The 19391-nt window shown below is 36.8% G+C and overlaps 1 protein-coding gene across 2 annotated transcripts in view; it reads right to left on the reverse strand.

Annotated features, from left to right (window-relative positions):
* USP9X (ubiquitin specific peptidase 9 X-linked) overlaps positions 1-19391 on the reverse strand; it is a 107310-nt gene that overhangs the window by 55753 nt on the left and 32166 nt on the right. For both annotated transcript variants that reach the window (XM_051628824.1, XM_051628815.1), the window contains exons 5-13: positions 15177-15289; positions 14183-14401; positions 12776-12891; positions 12281-12532; positions 12066-12204; positions 10343-10495; positions 7187-7291; positions 5499-5705; positions 4453-4589 (exon numbers count right to left, since the gene is read on the reverse strand). In XM_051628824.1, coding sequence (XP_051484784.1) covers positions 4453-4589; positions 5499-5705; positions 7187-7291; positions 10343-10495; positions 12066-12204; positions 12281-12532; positions 12776-12891; positions 14183-14401; positions 15177-15289 — 1441 coding nt within the window. The remainder of the gene's footprint in view (positions 1-4452; positions 4590-5498; positions 5706-7186; positions 7292-10342; positions 10496-12065; positions 12205-12280; positions 12533-12775; positions 12892-14182; positions 14402-15176; positions 15290-19391) is intronic.

A 19391-nucleotide genomic window follows, 5' to 3' on the forward strand; every position in this document is an offset into this window, starting at 1 on the left:
ACCCTGAATTGCAGTATAACTACAATACACATAAACATAGTTTCTTCCACATCTGATACTATTTTCTAAATTTAATATTAAAATAGTAAAACTAGGTAAATTTTCAAAATGAAAGCTCACAGTCTTAAAACTACAGTGAAATAACACTAGCCAATAATCACATTAATTCTCACAATACTTCACAACTCTGCAGTTTGTTTTTCCTAACAGTATCTATCTGAAAAAAATATTGTTACAAACATAAAAAGCATAGTTATGCAGAGCATATTGTCTAAGAAAAAACAAGAAAGTTCAAGAAAAGAAATACCCCAAATAAACAAATTGTAATTGAAGTCCATTAACAAGATGTGACAAAGAATGCTCCTCTGAAGCAGTGCTAGACATATTTAGATTACAAAAGTAAACTGCAAGAGAAATTACAGAGCTTGGGTCCGAAACTACATGTCATAAACACTGTAAAATTCTAGAACCTGGACACTAATCACCTCTACAGAACAGTCTCAAAAAGCCTCAACTTCTGCAGATCACAGCACTGATTTCGGCTGCATAAACAATGCAAACTTGTGCTGCTCTTTCATGGTAAAGAGAGAAAACATGGGGGTGGGGAGAGGTGGGGCAGGAAAGAAATACATTTCTCATTGTATTGCCACTCAGCTGATCCCATAGCCTGCCCCGAAGAAATACACACAATTTCAGAACTGTTGTTCTTTCTTTCAACACTTAAGAAAGCAGACTCCAGAATTAGCTGAGTGGATTACAAGTAGGAATTCCCTTTTTTTCTTTCTATAAAACAAGGTCTCCATTCTGCCTGACCTACAACACTCCACAGTATCATCACCCCTCTTGAGAACAGCAGGGAAGACAAGAAAACCCAGTTCCAGCATCAGCTGCTAATTATCTTGCAGCTGATAACTGCATTTCACTGTAGATGTAACAACAACTGATATTTGATCCATTGGGCCAAAGATCACTGTCAATCCTGGGTTTAAAAGACAGAAGCCATTAACACCCTTCCAGTAATTTTGTTATCTGCAACCAACAGAATGTGGCCTGCTAAGCACAGAGGTCTTCAAAAGATTAAATGTCATAATGCACAGAGCTTTCCAAACAGCTTGGAAGAGGCACGTAAACACAAAATGTGGTTTAAAAAAAAAAAAAAAAAAAAGAAATCCAGACATATGTCGGAGAGAAAACAAAATGGATGGAAGCATGAAGGAAGAAAACATACAGAACATCATATCCCTAGAAAGAACATCCTCTCTTTTCACTTTGAGAAACTTTCAAATTACGCTTCATTTCAGTTCCATTCTTCCCTGCTCTGCACAAGCCAGCAGCAAAAACAGCAGAAGTATTTTTGCAGCTATCCAAGACACTGCCTCTATATAGCATTTGTCAGCAAATAGATGTTATTTTGATCATCTGCTAGGACTGAGTCTAAGCAAGACGACTCAATTTAGGCTCAGAAAAAAGCTTATCTGACAATACTTTCTAGCATTCCTCCTAGAATGAAAGCAAAATCTACACTCAACTATGGAACCATTCTTTAAGTAGATGAAGTTATACTGTATGATGACCTTGCCACTGGAACACATTCCTTTAGTAATAACTGAGGAGCTTGAAAAATTGAAGTTAACAGAAAAACTCATCGTTGAGTATCTACTAAATGGATATCAAAAGCAAACATGTAAGAAGAAAAATTAGTGTTTTCAAATGGATGCCAAAGTATTCTGAAAACATTAAAAGGGACATGTAATAGTTAGGATGCATGCTTATTTACTAGAAATATATTTGCAAAGCGACAAAAGCTAAATTTCAAACAATATAAACAGTTTAAAAAATTATCTGCACATATAACTTGACCAACACAATACTGCACACGTAGCTTCAGCTTTTAAGCTGAGAATTCTTCTACTAGACATACAAATACTATGTACCATTAAAAGCAGACATTAAAGGTCCAAATAGCAATGACCAAACCTAGTAAATTCTGCTATTTAGGCTAAAAAGTGACTTGAAGCTAGTATCATCGTTGCCTTAAAGCCTTAAACTCTTACAGAAGGTCTTCTCGATGCTCAGTTAATCCTTCTGGGCAAGTCATTTAGGAGACCAATCTTACACTGCTTGAGTAGATACAGGTCAAGTGTGTTAAACTGGTCTACAGGAGGCCCTACCTTCACCAGACAACACAGAGAAAATTAAGATGATTTATTATCTGTACACTAAAGGTCAGTATTTTGAGCAATAAAGTTGACCGTTCCTTAATATTACTAAGTATCCTTGCACCTGTAAGAATCTTTGTGCTTAAGTAAGAATTATTTTCTTATGCTGTTGCAATTCTGGCTATGCTAAACTTTCCAAAACATGCAGCATTTCTTTGTGGTCAAGGAGTTCAATTTTGCCAAAGCAACTGTATAACAAATTAATCTCTTTGATCAACTGCAAGAATAACAATTAAATCTTCCTCCTCAAAAGAATCTACACAGTGCCAATGGCATAAGGTAATTTCTATTTATTTTTGCCAAGCATCAGCAGCCTTAGCTGTTCTGTGCCAAATTTTTTAATTGCCTGTGCCAATCAACTGAACCACCCCAAAGAGTAGCATCTAGATTACAAGAATTATGTTGCACACAGAAAGCTCTGTGAAATGTTTCTGAGGCAGCTGTCACAAACATCTGTTTTGATCTATTCAACTTATAGAAGGATGTTAGAGATAAGTTTTGCATCAGATAAGGTAAGCTGGCAGGAACAGGTATTAGATGCATGCATTACAGTTTTCGAACTATCAATGTTAAGAGTTACCAGAGAACTTGAGGCCTGAGAAGTCACTGGTTACTTCAAAATGTTTTCACTCACTAGTTTTACCAGTCATGTGGGCAGCAATACTGCCTGACTAAAAACCTCCCTCAAAGTATCTAGATAACAAAGGCTTCTCCACAGCAAGAGGTAATCTTTAATTCAATGTTTATTTTCCTGCCACATTTGTTTTTAAATTCTGCATAAAAATGAGGTATTATTACATCCTGCAATGCAGACTTCCCTGAAAGCCGAGGAATGGAAGAAATTCTGACCAAAGAAAAAAACAAAAAACCCCAAAAAACAAACCAACCAACAAAACCACAACAAAAAACTCCACAAAAAAAAAACCAAAAAACAACGTAGAGCATACAGGGAACCTAAATTTACAAAAGCAAAAGAAGCTAGGGTTCTCCCAAGATTAGTTCAGTGCAGAAACTTTGTAAAATGCCTTGAATAAGTTGTGCTTCAGTAATTACTTAAAGCAAAGACTCATTGATAAAGCATTATGCTAAAAAACATTCAACTTGAACAAGTACCACCAATAACCAGGTAGCTACATTCACCTAGATTCTACAGCATGTAAAAGGTTAACAAGTCCAAGACACAGAGAACAGACTTATCTGCTAATAAGCAGGTAACTGTGACCTTGTTGGAAAAACCTCAATCAATCATTAATGTGAAACTAGAAAGGATTAAAATGTTATTAAAAATTGAGAAAGAGGTTTCAAACTAAATTAGTAAAGAAACCTTAAAAATCCAGGAATGCAGTATTATCACAGCTCCTTAAAACGATACCAGTAAGAAGAAAGCATTGTGTAAACTAAAGGCTTATTTTCTTCAGCTTTCCCTGCCTTGACCCTTGTTCTAACCAGGCTGTAAAAGCAACATTGATTTAAATATTTTACCTGCCTACAAGAATTAAAGCAAAGCAATTATGCAACACTGATAACCAAACAACATTTTTCTAGAGTTTGTAAAAACTCTGATGTGGATTCAAAAACTGTTAGGGGCACACAAGCTCAGATACTTCTGTAGTGAGAAGACATTAAAATAATGAAAATATGCACATACATTTTAACATAGTCCCAACAGACAATAGGTTTTCTGTTTTTCTTCCTTTTAAAACCAAACAAACAAAAAAACAAACAATAAAACAAACTCAACACATTTCTAATCACTTCCATTCAGCAGAGAATGTCAGTAAAGTTTTTTCCCAGGCAAAAAAAGTCACCTTTGATTTCAACTATATAATCTACCTGTATAAATTTATCGTCAAAGAACAGGGATGGGTGGGTACATTTGTCTTTGTGTAGGTGTGTACATACATACATGCACATAAAATATACTTATACTTTGTAAGCTAATTCCATGGCTGGACAAGAAAGTCCATGGACAATGGAAAGAAAAAAAAAAAAGCTGAATTTATTCCACAAAGTAAAAGAGATGTTTCAGGAAACAGTTAAGGCTCTCCTACTGAACCTAAGTGTCTGCATTTTTACAAGCTATTTGTACACATTAAAACAAACTCCATAACATCTTCAAACACAGGTTCTGATTTTACCTAAGCTTTCTCCACCTCCTGTAAGAAAATCTAATAATTTGCTTCATTCCAACTCATTCAACTTTTAACAGATAAAATTTTAATGCATTCCATACCTTAAGTTTTGTGGTGCTTCACCAAACAAACTGCAAATTTCTCTAATTTGTTTCAGTGCAGGAATGACCCATTTGTCATTTGTGCGAAGCTCTTCTATAAAACGATCTATCCACTGGATCTTTTGTGTATCTCGATCCTTAAAGAACAAGTGTTTTAAATCAGAATAGAGTATATTGCAGAAACTACCATGATTCCCTTGTTTCCAAGATAGAACACAGAAAGCCACACAAATACTAGATCAACTGAGTTCTGAAGCATACAAGCAAAAGACAAGTAGCTAAGTCACACTATGTTGGCAGAGCTATCAGTATGCTATAAACCCTCTGCCTTCAAGCACTCAAGCATTCAGCACGTATTTAAGAAAACCTGTAGCTAGACAGGATCATCAGTGTTTAAATAATTTGCTCTTTCCCTTCTTTCATTTATTTCTAGCCATTCATACTCAGAGTACTGCTATAAAATAGCAAGAAACAATAAGAAAATGTTTATTAACCACTACAAAACAAAACCTGCCAGCAGCTGTCAAGTCCGATAATGGAGTGATTTCTAACCACAATGAATTATTATTCTAGCAGACTTCCCCAGAATTTTGAGTGGGGAAGGAAAGCGCGTGATAAGTTTTTCCTGTTCTTTGCTAGGTCCTCTCTAATGCAAGACATATAAGGACTTAGTGAAAAAAACCCCACAATAAAACACCCAAACAAATTAGTACAATTTGGATCAGAAAAATGCAAAGACAGGAGGGGGGCTGCTTTCCTCTCTATGTATTTACTTTGGTAGGGCACTTTTCCAGTTCCTCCAATGTGCCATCAATTGCAACAAGACAGGCAAACTGATGTATTTCACTCTATTCAATTAAACAACAAACTGTGTTATTTAAAATACATCCCATAACATTTAGAAAGTATCTGGATGTTGGTAGAATAATACAAATCTACAACAAGGAACACTTTTGTTAAATTGCCAAATCCTTTGATTTTTTCATGGAGCATAGAAAGAAACTGTCAGTGACTGATTTCACAACAGAACATACCAGGTTACCCACCTGTGAACAGCTGTAATCTAAGATTTTAATATGGGCACTAAGGGCCTGGTCCATGATATCGACTGGTACATCGTCACTATGAGCCAGATTCCACAAAAGGTTCAGCACTTTGTGTGCCATCACACCATCCTTGTCATCCTCTGCAAGACGACGAATTAACTCAAGTAGTTTCTCACGCTGTTTCTTGCTTGCATTCGTCCAACTTGCCTAAGAAAATACATTTATAAGAAAAACAGTTGTTTTATTTTAATAAATTCCACAACTGCACCATTAGCATAAGATGCAACAATAAAGTGATGTAACTATCTAAAGAACTTTCACATTAATTTATTTCATTAAAAATAAATAGTACATTAGATCAATATGTAAGTCAGACAACTGAGAAGCTCTTCTAGCTTTTACAATGAAAGGGTATTCAACTTGAGACTTTAAAAAAAAAAAAGGATCTTTAAATAAAGACCACACACATGCTTGTAAAAGTTGACATTATCATTGACAAGTTCACTAATGATCAATATAGAGTGGACTCAGCTCTTCCTTGCAAATGGTTTCTCAGAACTCTTGTACTTACACTTAATAAGACTTATAAAATAACTTATAATCACTAAATCAGTGAAATTATTACCACTAGTGCCTCTGAATCTGACTGAAACAAACATCTTGTTTTAAGTTAACCATTTCCTGAGTAAGTTTCCAATATAACATTACTTCATAAACACCTCTCTAGGTCAGACACAACACTGTCAGGAACAGTTTATCCTTGTAATTTCTGAGCACTGAGTTCAGTATTTATGTTACAAAGCTCTGCATCCAGAACCATCAAACTAGAAGAACTCCATTAATTTGAGCCCAAATTGCATGTAAGCCAAAACACGCCTATACTTGTGGTTTTTTAGTACAACAGATTGTCTCCTAAAAGTGAAACAGTACAACAAGTCAGACAGCACCACTACTGGAAGCTACAAACGTTAATCTTAGCATACATAAAAAGCCAGTGAATAACAAACTTTCAGAAACACACAGTTCTATGGTTTCAATCAAACCATTTTATGTTTATAAAAATTCAACATTATCTTCCCGAGACTCTTTCATTCTGTGCCTGCATTAATCTGAGAAAAATTACTACATTATAAAATATGAAGCCGGAGGAGCAGGGTAGTCCTTAACCTCCTCTACTTAATAGATCAGAAGTAGCAATGCCAGGTAACCTTGATGAAAACTACTCTAGCGCCAGGAGAAAAATATCATTTACTAAATCACCAACATTTAATAATTTAGAACAAATGCAAAATATGTATTTAAGATAAATAACTTACTCTGATTGAAAAATGCAATATTATTGGGATTGCTCAATGTCACTTTAATACTACGGGCCTCAACAGATGTGTATTACCCAAAAGTATTTAAACCAGAGAACAAAACTGTCAATTAAACCAGCCTAACTAGCCTTTGCTTTAAGCAGGATGTAATCGGAAAAATCTCCCCAAAAATGCTCATTAGAGAATAGCACAATTAACATTTCTGTTTTTAAACATTACAAACTGCTGCTAGACATTACAAAGTCATTTAACACAAGGAAACTGATTGCATCTAAAAGAAGTAGAAAGTAGATACTGAAAGAGTCACAGATATGTAACTTCCAACTTCACAATTAATTTCCTGAATACAGTCAAAACAGGCATATTTACCTTAAAACAGTCAAACAGGTGATCAAGCTGTTCAGGAGAGAAATCCCAAGCTAATTTTGCAAGGAGATCATGTACATTTTTTACAATGGCTTCGTGTTTTCCTGCCTATCAAGAAGACAAAAATAAACCACAAGTCAAGCAACAAGACATCCTACATAATTTTTACAAGACTGAGGTGGTCAGCAAGAAAAGCTGATGCTGTGGGAACATCATGGCAAACCGAATGCTTACTTCACTGGGAAGTCACAGTATTTAGATTTCCCTTGTATGTGTAAGTATTTAAGCATGCTCTGTGTGTGCAGACACATTTATTTAGAATATAAAAAATACAGTGACAATATTTTATTTTTTTCAACAAAATAATGCTTGGGCAGTAGATAAAGTCTTATTCTACTTGATTTTGCAATACGTTGTATAATTTCTCTCTCTTACCAGACCATTTCCTGGATAGAAAGAAAAAATTAGAGCATACAGGGCAGAAAGAGCATCTACAATTTAACAAATAAAAGGAGAGGTGTATACAGCTGCTGGGGTGGAGGGGCAAGAAGAATAAAGCACGTAACAATCTTGTCTTGGGAGGTTTTCCACAGACATGAGGAAGCCCATAAGAACAGAAAAGCCTGAGAATGGAGTACAAGACAGTAGGATAAGGTAAGGAACCTGGTGTGTGAACTGTCAGTTTGCTGTACAGAAACAGGGAAGTCCATATAAAGTTCTAATTAAATGCACTAGAATGTCAGTAATGAGACTTCAACACTAACCTCTGTCATTTTATTTCTTGTCCAGCTGGATCTTTCCCTGCAACTCAAAAGGCTGCAACTTAATGCTTGCCTTTAGAGACTTCTGATGTTACTCCTTGAATCAAATATACTTCTATGCTGTGAGCACTCACTTTGTAAGACATGAAAACACAAGCTTAACACATTGCCTTCTAAAGGCAAAAGCAACATGACTTGATTACTTCTCATAACTACTTATTTTTATTCCAGCTGTATACTGAGATTCTCAGGGCATTTCTATGTTATCAGGTGTAAATTGGTGCATGCTCATCCTCTAAACCCAGAAGCAACATAACAGCTCTCGCCTGAAAGCAAAACCACACCATTGCTGCACTGATCCAGAGCTAAAATAGCCTGCCTGTTATATAAAGCTACACAGTACATCAACTCCTCGCTACTGAATTTCATGCTCCAGCTGCGCTTAGAAGCACTCATTTAATAAGAACTTCTAAAAACGACTAAACAGAAGGAGTAGTGAAGTTGGTCAAAATCATTCTGCATTAGCAGATTTTTATATTCTTACCTTATAGTCTAACTTAATTCCATGGCCAAAGCCACAGTGAAACCATCTACCTGGGTAAGACTTACTGAATCCAACATGCTCACACACACAAAGAAACAAAGCAGGACAAAATGACAGCAACTGCACTGTGGCAATTATCTAATTGAAAGCTAAGAAATGAGCAGAGGAAGCCAGGTATTTGAGAGTATTTCTAATATTTTTGGGGGTTTTGCAATTTTTGGGGTGGAATATCCCTATCTTGAGGCTTGCACAGCTTATCACACTTCTACAGAAGGCTGAAAATTTTGGCTTAAACTAGCTTATCCACATGTCCCATTTCCAGGCATTGAGCAACAGCATTACTTGGAAGACTTTTTTTAAAAATTTCAGTTTTGTTTTATTTTCTTATAAAAGGTGAAGCTCTAACACAGCCAGTACAAGCCTACTAACAGCAAGCTAATTTCTCAAGTCTTTTTTTCCTCCATGGACTTTTCACAAAGGCAGTCTGCAAGGGTGTACAGACCACCAGCTGAATAGTACAATCACAAACCTTAATTCAAGTCATCTGCAAACTGCTGCTAAATTATATGATCTTCTATACAGGACTTGGGGATAATAAGAAAAGAATCACTTTCTTGAGTTTCAGTCTGTGCAGTTACTATCATGCTGGAATGGAAGTCTAGAACACCAAAGATCTCAAGTCAAACCTCCACTAGATCACCTATAGCCCAAAATTCTTTAAACGGAACCTGAAAATAGCATACCTGAAAATAGGGACAACTGCATAACCCACTTAAGCCAAGCTTTTACAGCTTCAGAGGAGGAAGAACACCCATAAACTAAGGACAGAATTTCTGTACTAGCCCTTGCTGTGGTGTTACCCCAGGTGGCAAGTGAGCACCACAGAGCGGCTCAGTCACCCCTCCACCCCAGAGTGGGCTGGGGGAGAGAATGAGAAGGGTAAAAGTAAGAAAACTTGTGGGTTAAGATAGAGAGTTCAACAGGAAATTTTTTTGTGTTACCCACATAGCCCCATATAAACTACTATGAAGAAATTTAACTCTCTACCTACCAAAAATGGTAAAGCCTTCTATCTTGGAAACCTAACTTAGCCATCCCACACTTTAAAGACTGACCTAAAGGTTAACTTGTACAATTTAGTTAAGAGTTTCAAAACCAATTACTTATGAACAAGGATATATGTGTTCACGTTTACCTTTATCCTACAATGACCTTTTATACTCTGTCTATTCAACAACTAAAAATTATTTTTGTCTCTTCAGCTGCCCTTTGTATGTGCTAAACTCACACAGCCCACAGCTAGGAAGTCCAGCTTCATTTACCACTTAAGTAAACAAGCCAATATTGCAAAATGTTTAAGTTTTCCAATAATCATTATGACACAAATAAATTAATTTGCTGTTAAATAATTCCTAGAACAGTCATTATTATCAGCCTTATTAATAGCGCTCTGCTAGGAAAAAATTATAAAACTGTAGTGAAATCAGAGATCAGCAATATACATTCTTAATGCATTTTAAAATATCATGTAATAATGTACCATGTTCTTTCATAATTTAGACTTTGCTTAACTTTGAGGGTTCCTTAATACTTAATCCTTAAAAAAGGCAACCTTTGCACCATGTTCTGAACTGTTCCTTTAGACTTCACATACATGTGTACTTGATTCCTTCTACTAAAGACATTTGATAGGACAATTTTGGGATCCAGGATGTTAAAAAAGAACACCATTTGATTTCAAATTTTTCTTTAGCTATGTCTAACACCAAGCATGAGAAGCACAAGTTGTCGTATCAATACATGACACACAAGATCCCATCTACACATTAGCAGACAAGCTGTTGAATTCTTTACCTGTGCAGCCCAAATGTTGTCAAGGTCCTGCAAAGTGAGGGCTTTCTCTTTGATGACAAAACGAAGAATTTTTTCTAACTTCTCTACATACTGAGGCTGATGAAGACTGTCTCTCAATACAATTGACAGAATATTATTCTGCTGGATCCATTCCTGAATATAAAAAGAAAGCAGTGCATCTCAAATTATTGAAGTGCTGTCACTGGCATTTAAGTGGGGAAAAAAAAGTCAACCTGTTACAGATTAATGACCTTATATACAATATTCTAACTGGGAGAAATAAGAAAGATGCAGCACAAGAAGAAAGGTATCTACCTCTAACTTTAATTGCCTCTTTAAAAAAACCCTACATTATAAATAATGCAATATGCTAGTTACTGTGGTATCTTACAGGGAAATATTTTTTGCACATATTAGAATAATGAAGTCAAAGCATAAAAATGTTAAAGCAAACTCAAACATAAAAAGCCAATAGGAATAGCAGTTAACTTTTCCATTCAAGGAGTAAAATTCCCAGTCAATAAATATAAAACCCAAATTGTTTCAGATACTTCTAGCTTTACTGTTTGTTATGCCTACAGTATAACCACATAAAAAGGGCACTATCAAGGACTTTGATATTAAGGTTAGATTATTTAATTACTGCCACTTGTGGTATTGTTTTAAATGCTTCTAATAGAATTAGAGGCAAATATTCAAACCATATTTAAGTAGAAGCAATTTTTTTAGTGGTGTCATCAATACAGTCAGATTAGGGGAATCTATTTTTTGTTCCAGCTGAAGCAAAGCAGTGTGTGCTTTGAGCATTGGAAAAGACAACAAACGTACACAGCATTATAACTCCCAACAGTGCCTATGATTACAGACTTAGCATATTCAAGCTAATCTCATGAAAATACCTAAACCTGTAAGTTTTTATTTAAAAAAAGAGGTCTGAGATGCCAGACTATAGGGAGTATGTATCCTCCAAATGCTTTGAAAAGTCAAACCACAGTCATTCTTTTTTTGTTAGCAGTCCTTTTACAGATTTTACCCTTAAAATGGGTAGCCAGTCTCAAAATTCAGGCAGAACAGTGCAAAAATCACACAACTCCAATTCAGAAAAATTAAGATTAAATTGTCCTTACTCTTTGAAATGCTCATTTTACTAGTTCCCTACACATGCACTCAAGCATGAATTGGAAAAGTACATGAATAAAATAAAAATGTTTTATCTAGTACTTTTTAAAGCACATTTTAGTAGTACTAAAAACAGTTCTCAACAGCAGCTTTGAAACTGAATACACCAATTTTTTACAAAAAGACTATTATTAAAATTACTTACTACCATGATGTAATATATAGCGACAGGACAAGGGGTAATGGTTTTAAACTGGGAGGGTGCAGATTTAGATTAGATATGAGAAATAAATTATTTACTGTGATGGTGGTAAGACACTGCAAGAACAGGTTGCCCAGGGAAGCTGTGGATACCCCATCCCTGGAAGCGTTCAGGGGCAGGTTGGATGGGGCTTAGAGCAACCTGGTCTAGTGGGAGGTGTCCCTGCCCACGGCAGGGGGTTGGAACTAGATTACCTGTAAGGTCCCTTCCAATACAAACCACTCTATGATCCTGTATGAAAATCAGCTGTCTGCAGGATCCATAATATATAGCTACTTGCATAATTAAAGTAATAATGAGGAAGAAAATCTATTAAATTAATTTCAGTTAAGGAAAACTTACTGCCATTCTTTCAGCTGTAAGCCACTCCTCCTCTTCAGGATTACCATGCCGATGAGTGTAGTATGACACACTGGATATTACTTTGTTAACTTCATTTAGTGCATTCATTTTACCATTGAAAGAAGAAATTTGTAACAACCTGCAACAGAAATTAAATGTAAGAAATGTGAAAAAAATGTCCAAAGTAGCATATCGTATTAGGGGTAGCATCTTACCTAAGTATCATTTTTAACCTAAATATTTCTAAGTTTTTTACAGTTTCTTCTTGTCCTGGAACTCTTGAAGCTAAGTTCTTTAAAGATTTGATTATCATTGACAGAGCATCATTTTTGGCTTCATTCTTTGCTTCTTTTTTCAGTTCATCATCTGTTAAATTTTCTAAAAATTGTGGAACCATTTCTATAATTGGAAGGAAATATTTCTTCACTGTATGTAATGTTAGAAATTCGTAACATTGTCCAAATGGCCTAAAAAGAAAGAAAAAAAGGATAAAAGTGCCAAAATCAGTAGTTGTGTAACCCTAACACAGTAAGGAGCAAACCATTCTATGATTTACAAACACAGGAAATGTGCTCTTAACAACTAGTTGAGAGATGGAGTAAGGGGAAGCGCCTCAAGAAAAGACTAAGCTTTGCACTAACTTAATATTTTGTTTTGTCTTTTTGAAACAGTAATTTATTATTTTTTATTTATTATTTTTTAAAACTTACTTGATGAGAGCTGCAATTATCTGAACATTCAATGCTGACCCACTCATGAAGCGATCATGCAAGATCTGAAATCCATTTAATGTGCCAAACTTGTTGATAAGGTCTACTAGCCAACCCTGAAACATAAGAAACAGTTATTTTCTGATATTTACAACTGACCATCTAGAAATATTTTCAAGCACTTGTTAGTAATAAAACTTGCTTTTAAAAAGTCCTTGCACAATCACCTGTTAGCAGGTAAAAGCACTGACAGTGAGCTTACCTATATAGTTTAAATACTCAGTTTTAAGGAAATGCTTAGAAATAGACAACAGGATCTTTCCTATTATCTTGTAAAAAAACCACATGCTCTACTGTAGTTATTCAAATAGATATTAATAAAAAAGACTATACTTCAGTTTCATCTTTGGCTGCTAAGTTACTATAGCAAGCATGACAATTCTGGTATTTTCTTCTGGTCCTGGATGTGACAATGCTGCATATAAAAGCAGTAAGAATGCAAAATAACATCCTTCTGTACACAGTTAACAATGCAAGGAAGTCCAAGGACATCGAGCTATTTATCTTTGGTTCTTACATATCAATAGCTAGCAGTTATACTAAAAGGAAAAAAATGAAAAAAAGAGAGAAACAAAAATATAACTTGGTTAGCTACTGAAGTTGAACCAATGCCATTTGGAGCCTGATTCCGGAAAATTCAGATCCAAGAACTGTGACAGGTTACTAACCCATACTGCCAGTTAAAAATACAACAAACAAAAAAACTCCAACAACCAAGAAAACACCCAAGCCACCAAAAACCTCCCACAGCCCCCCAAAAATCCACCTCACAAAAACAAACAACAAAAACCCCAAACAAAGCAAACCATACAAAAAAACTCCACCACCAAACAAACAAAAATCAACAAACACCAAACCCCCCTAAAACCAAACCCCCAAACCACAATGCCACTAGCATCTCACACAACCAATCAAAGCCATTTATCCCATCACTGGGAACTATAAGAAAAGGGAGAGAAAAGTCTATCTTCATCACATAATCTCTTCCACAAAATGTGTCACCTACAAAATCACGTTGAATGGGAAGGTAAATCCATCAACTGGCAAATAGAAGCAAGCCAATTAACACAATATTAACGGCATTCCAAAAAAGCTGTGCCAGCTTATCACTGAAATATAGGACAGTTTGATTGTGGACCAAAGAGTCAAGGAGTTAGAAGGGAAAATTTAACTGATCATCATTTAACGTATGAGTCAAAAGCAGCAGAACTTCTTAGTGACAGAGAACAAAGCATTCCCCGTATCCCCCAAAAAAACCCAATACAACCAATCACTTCTCTGTGGCTACTGTGTAGTTAGTTAACACTGCATAAAATTAAAAGTACACATCTGAAATTGCTCTTGTACCTTTGGTGATCGTGGGTCAGGAGGACGGGCATAAAGTTCATCTTCAGCGAGCTGAACTCCTGCAGGAACTGTTTCTGACGGACGAGTACCATTGTATTGATGGAATTTGCAGTGAGGATTTAAGGCCATGGCAAGAAGTTCAAGAAGGGGAAACCAATCTTGGGACAGCTTGGCCACACAAAGTTCCACTAGTCGATGAGTGTTGTTAATAATACATCTCTATTAAGGAAAAAAAAGCAACACGAATATGGCAGGTGACTGTATAATGCACTTTATAAACTCTGAACCATTTGTACCTAGCACGCAGAGTTGCATAAGAGTTTTATAACGCTGTATTTTAATTTGTACTTCCTCCAACAAAGGCTTTAAACAAACTTTGAAGTATCTGTTTTCAGCTAAAAATTAAATGTACAGAAAAGACACATTTTTGGTTAAGACATTAATGAATCACCACTGAACTCTTCCTTCTTTCACCCATTTCTCTCACAGAATTTAATTTGCTTATGAAGATCTTCAGCTTCTCATGTGGCATGTGACTAGCTGTCCAACAAGTAGTTTTTGTATTCAAAGAGCTGCTATAAACATTCAGAAGTTAGCAGGTTCCTAAAAGCTTTTACTAAAAATACAAATTTTCACGTCAGAGCATGCACATAAAAGTAAGACCACAAGTCTAGAGAACTGCTAAGACAGCCTGCCTAACAAGTGTTTCAGTACTGAACATACAAAGTTCAGTTCCTCCTGGTATCATCTCTCATGTTTTATTTCCTTCCAAAAACACCAGAGGCATTAAGTTGAAACAATGTTAAGAAGGATAACTTCACCCTCCCCACCTGCCACCTCCAAGAGCCATGTATACAAGTGTTCTTCCAGTTCTCTGTTGAGAAGAGCTTCAAAAATTAGATTCAGTCTTTGCAGTCTCCTCAGAGACACAAAGGCAGTCTCCTTCCTCATTTACATTACTATGCTTTTCAGAAACACAATTTTAAAAACTCACATGAATCTCAAACTTCCAGCCGCTTACTGCCTCATCTGTAAGGATTTTTGTGAAAGATATTGTTAACCCATCTCGAAAAAATCGCTGGCATGCTTCACTTTTGACATCAAGGCCTATTTTAAAATAGAAAAGAAAAAAACAATTATTAGATGTGTAATATCTACATATAAAATTACATTAACTTTTAAATACTGAAAGCAGTGATTTAGACTTCAAAGGTTTGGGATTCAAAGTTTCAGCATTATTTTTTAAAAAGAAGCCTTGAATGAAGACAAGCCTACATAAACTTGAAAGCACAAAAACCTGGTGGGTTAATGTTCTAGTAAAGTCACCTCAAAAACTGCAGTCCTTTAGATATTATTTTTATTGTTTTAGAAACATAAGGGTTATTTTCATGCTTGTAATGATATAGTAGCAAAGATAAGTATAATCTTTATATTCCATCATTCTGGTATACATTTACATTGTCTCTTACTAAGCTGCTACCAGCGAGTAAAGAGGAGAAAGGGTGAGACCTGCCCAGCTTCCCAGAAACAATTAACCTACAAAAATAAACATTAGTCCTTTTGCTTCTCACCCTCACTTGAAATAGTTTCTTGTAATTCTGCTGCCAGGAAACAACACGCCTAGACCAAACACTGCCATAAACCATTCCAGCCACTATACGTCAATTATAAAATTACAGAACGGTGCTCCATATTTTTCTTTCAGCTATAACCTCGTATTTAAAAAAAAATCTGTATTTCATCTTCAAAAATTCAGTTAAAAAAATTAAATAGGACTAAAAGCCAACAGAAAAATATATTGAACATCTATCAGTGTGCACTGGAAACAATGAAAGCCACTGGGCATGTTATAAAAAGAAAACCATTACCTGCCTGCACTGTTTCTTTACAGAGCAAGTTTAATTTTTAAGGGAGTCTTAGTGCTCAACAAGCTTACAGCGTCCAGACCCACAAAAACTATTGTCAACACAACCATTCCTGCAACCTCCTGAGTAAGACATCCTGACAGTCACTTCCATTGTTTTGGTAAGGACTGATTTGCGATATCAAATTGAAGCTCCTTATAGTCACAAACAACTGTACAACAGAGGTTCTTTTCAAAAGGGGTCACCTAACATCTGCCCTGCTTGTTAGTATATACCACGAAGCCTTTCCAAACTATTGTAATACGGCTTGCTAGCCCACACTCTTACAGTGGGTATAGCTCTCAAGCAACTCAAATAAAGCAGGAATTTTTGGAGAGCCCCCGTCACCTTCTTGAAAACTGCTCCTGTATTCCTTCTTTTTATCACTACCAGAGGCACACGCTATACACATCCCTACACTATACAGTAAGTGTTAAAACTAGTAACAGAAGAGCACAAGTCACCGCAATGACAACATGACAAGAAGAGAGATGGACACTGCCTAAAATGTAGGCATTTGCAGTAAACAAAGGACTATGTTAAATTAACTCTTCAAGGCAGTAACAATGACAACTTCACCCTGAATAAAACAGAGGAAAGAGATGGCACCCAACTTGACCTAGGGGAAACATTCCTTTCTGAATTCAAATGTTAACAGTGAATTTAATTCTTGAATACAAATTTAAGGCAGTCACTAAAGTGGTTTTAATGCTCCTTAGAGTACCAGTATATTGCACTGAAATGTGTCTCAAACTTTCAAGTACTTCTTGAACAATGTGTCACCATCGTTGGCAAGCTTCAGTCAGCAAGACATTTCAAACTAAGCTCAGGAATACCAAAACAGAGTACGTTTCAAAATACACTGTCCTTTCTCCACTGAACTTGGAGAAAGGGAAGACACAGAACCTCAGAAAATACTTGTATGACTCCTGGACAAACAATCACCTTCTAGCTTCTTCCACAATGTTGCATACTGCTGAAGTAGCAGATGTCACCTACAGAAGGGCCCAAGGCTAGGCATTTCCAAGGACCAGAGAACCATCAAAAGCAAGGTACAGGAGTCCTTAAAGACAGTAGGTGGGAAAAGGAAGCAAGAGTAATTCAAAGACAGTGAGAAAAGAAACAGAAATTAACACCAGACATCTGACATCTCCTGCTTGAACCAGATTTCTTATCAGTACCTTTTAGGTAAGATCACAAGCAGCATTATTCTCCCTGTTGTCCAAATTCTGAGGGCAGAGAAGGATAAGGAAGAATACAAGAGATAAGTAGGTGCATGCAGCCCTGAGCTAAGTATTCAGAGAAAAGCTGGAGAAATTGATTACATAGTGAGAAAAAAGTGAGTATGAAAGGGAAAGGTGATGTGCAACATACAGTATACAGGAGTGGCAAGTATGGGTTTGGAGGAAGAACAGAGGGCCACTTGATTTCTGTACCAGCACTTGAAAGTGGTTAATTTGCTAGGTAAACCACCCAGAGTGTGTCAACCCAGCCACAAAAGCAGGAGTGCCCTGGGTCCACAAAACATGCCAGTCCAGATACTACTGCATATGAACAAGCTCTGATGTATCTGAAGGGTATTCAACAGTATAGGGCTGGAACACCAAGGCCCCAAGCAAAATCACCCAGCTCCTCTTCAGGACTTTGGATTACACAACTCCGTAGCTGCAATCCTGGAGCTGAGCTGGCTCCACACACTGGTGTGGCACCCTTCAGGAAGGGCAGAACAGAAATCTTTCAGTGGCTTGGAAAGGGCTGGCTCAGACACTGCAGAACTGACAGTGACCTGAAGCTAACAAGCTCTGGGGAAACCCACACTTGCCCATGGGCACGATGGCTACGCATGGCATTCACAAGTTCTGGCAGACTTTCAATAACTCTTACTCATCAGCAGCATGAAAGTCCTTCTGCCCCAAGACATGGCACTGACCCCACTGCAGTTCATTTCACTGAACTGGTTCTAGCCCAAATACCTGGCTAAGAAACTTTAGAACATGAGGACACAAATTTGCCACCCTTGCCTTAGACAAATGGAAAAACAAAACAAAACCCTAGGAAAATGCAGCAGGTGCAGCTTCAATAAGGAACACAAGAGTGGTCCCACAGAAATGCAGACAGATCATCCTGAGAGACACGGTGTTTAGAGGACGCTGGAAACAATTCCCATTATTGAGCTATATCTTTTGGATGCACATGCGCTCATAAACACAAACTTTTTTTTTTGGGGGGGAGGCTCTAAGGCCTGCCTCTCTTTCCCACTCAGTAAGCCTTTATAATTCATCAAAAGCAAAGATCTGGAATCAAGGCTGAACATTTTAAGTTGTACAGTGAAATTTCAGTTTAAACAAGCTGTAAATTATAAAAGTTGCCTTGAATCCTGCTTGTGTTTGTGTCACATTGCAAAGTTTTGGCAGCATGTTAAAAATTGAATGTGAACATTAGGAGCAATGAAATCCACAATAAAGGTACTGCAGAATTGCTCAGATTTTGAAAGAGTGGAGAATATTTGCACCTATAAAAACCCAAAACCCTTACACTTTTTTTACTTTCAAATTTATAGCAACTTACAATGACAATTATTTCTGGAACAAATCTAATTACTCAAAACACTTCATAAGCAGGTGGAAGCAAGGTAACCTGGGAGAAATACAGATAAATTGTGTGAGCAGCCAGAGATCAGGTTAGGAAAGCTAAAGCTCTCAAAGAGTTAAATCTGGCCAGGGACACCAAGGGCAACAAGAAAAGCTTCTGCAGGTACGTCAATAATAAATGGAAGACTAGGAAAAATGTCGGCCCTTTCCAGGATATTGGAGATCTGGTTACTTAGGATATGGAGAATGCTGAGGCTCCAGGCACATCACCTTAGTTGCAGAAAACAAAGGAAGGGATGGAAGAAGGAAGAACTCTGCAGTGTAGGAGAAGAGCAGGTTTGAGACCATCTGAAGAACCTGAAGGTGCACAAGTCCATGGGACCTGAACAGATGCATCCACGGGTCATGAAGGAACTTGTTGATGAAGTTGCTAAGCAACTATACATCGTATTTGAGAAGTCATGGTAGCCTGGTGAAGGTCCCACTGGACACAAAAGGGCAAATATAACCCCCATTTTCAAAAAGGGGAAAAAGGAAGGCCCAGGGAGCTACAGGCCAGTCTCACCTCTGTGCCCAAACAGACACCATCCCACACTATATCCTCATCTCTACATTGGAGAGACATGGACTTGAGGGACGGAAACCTGGTGGATAAGCAATTGGCTGGATAGTTGCACTCAAGGAGCTGTGGCCAGTGGCTTAATGTCCAAATGA

The sequence above is a fragment of the Apus apus genome, chromosome 1, assembly GCF_020740795.1.
Source record: "Apus apus isolate bApuApu2 chromosome 1, bApuApu2.pri.cur, whole genome shotgun sequence".
Taxonomy (NCBI): Eukaryota; Metazoa; Chordata; class Aves; order Apodiformes; family Apodidae; genus Apus; species Apus apus.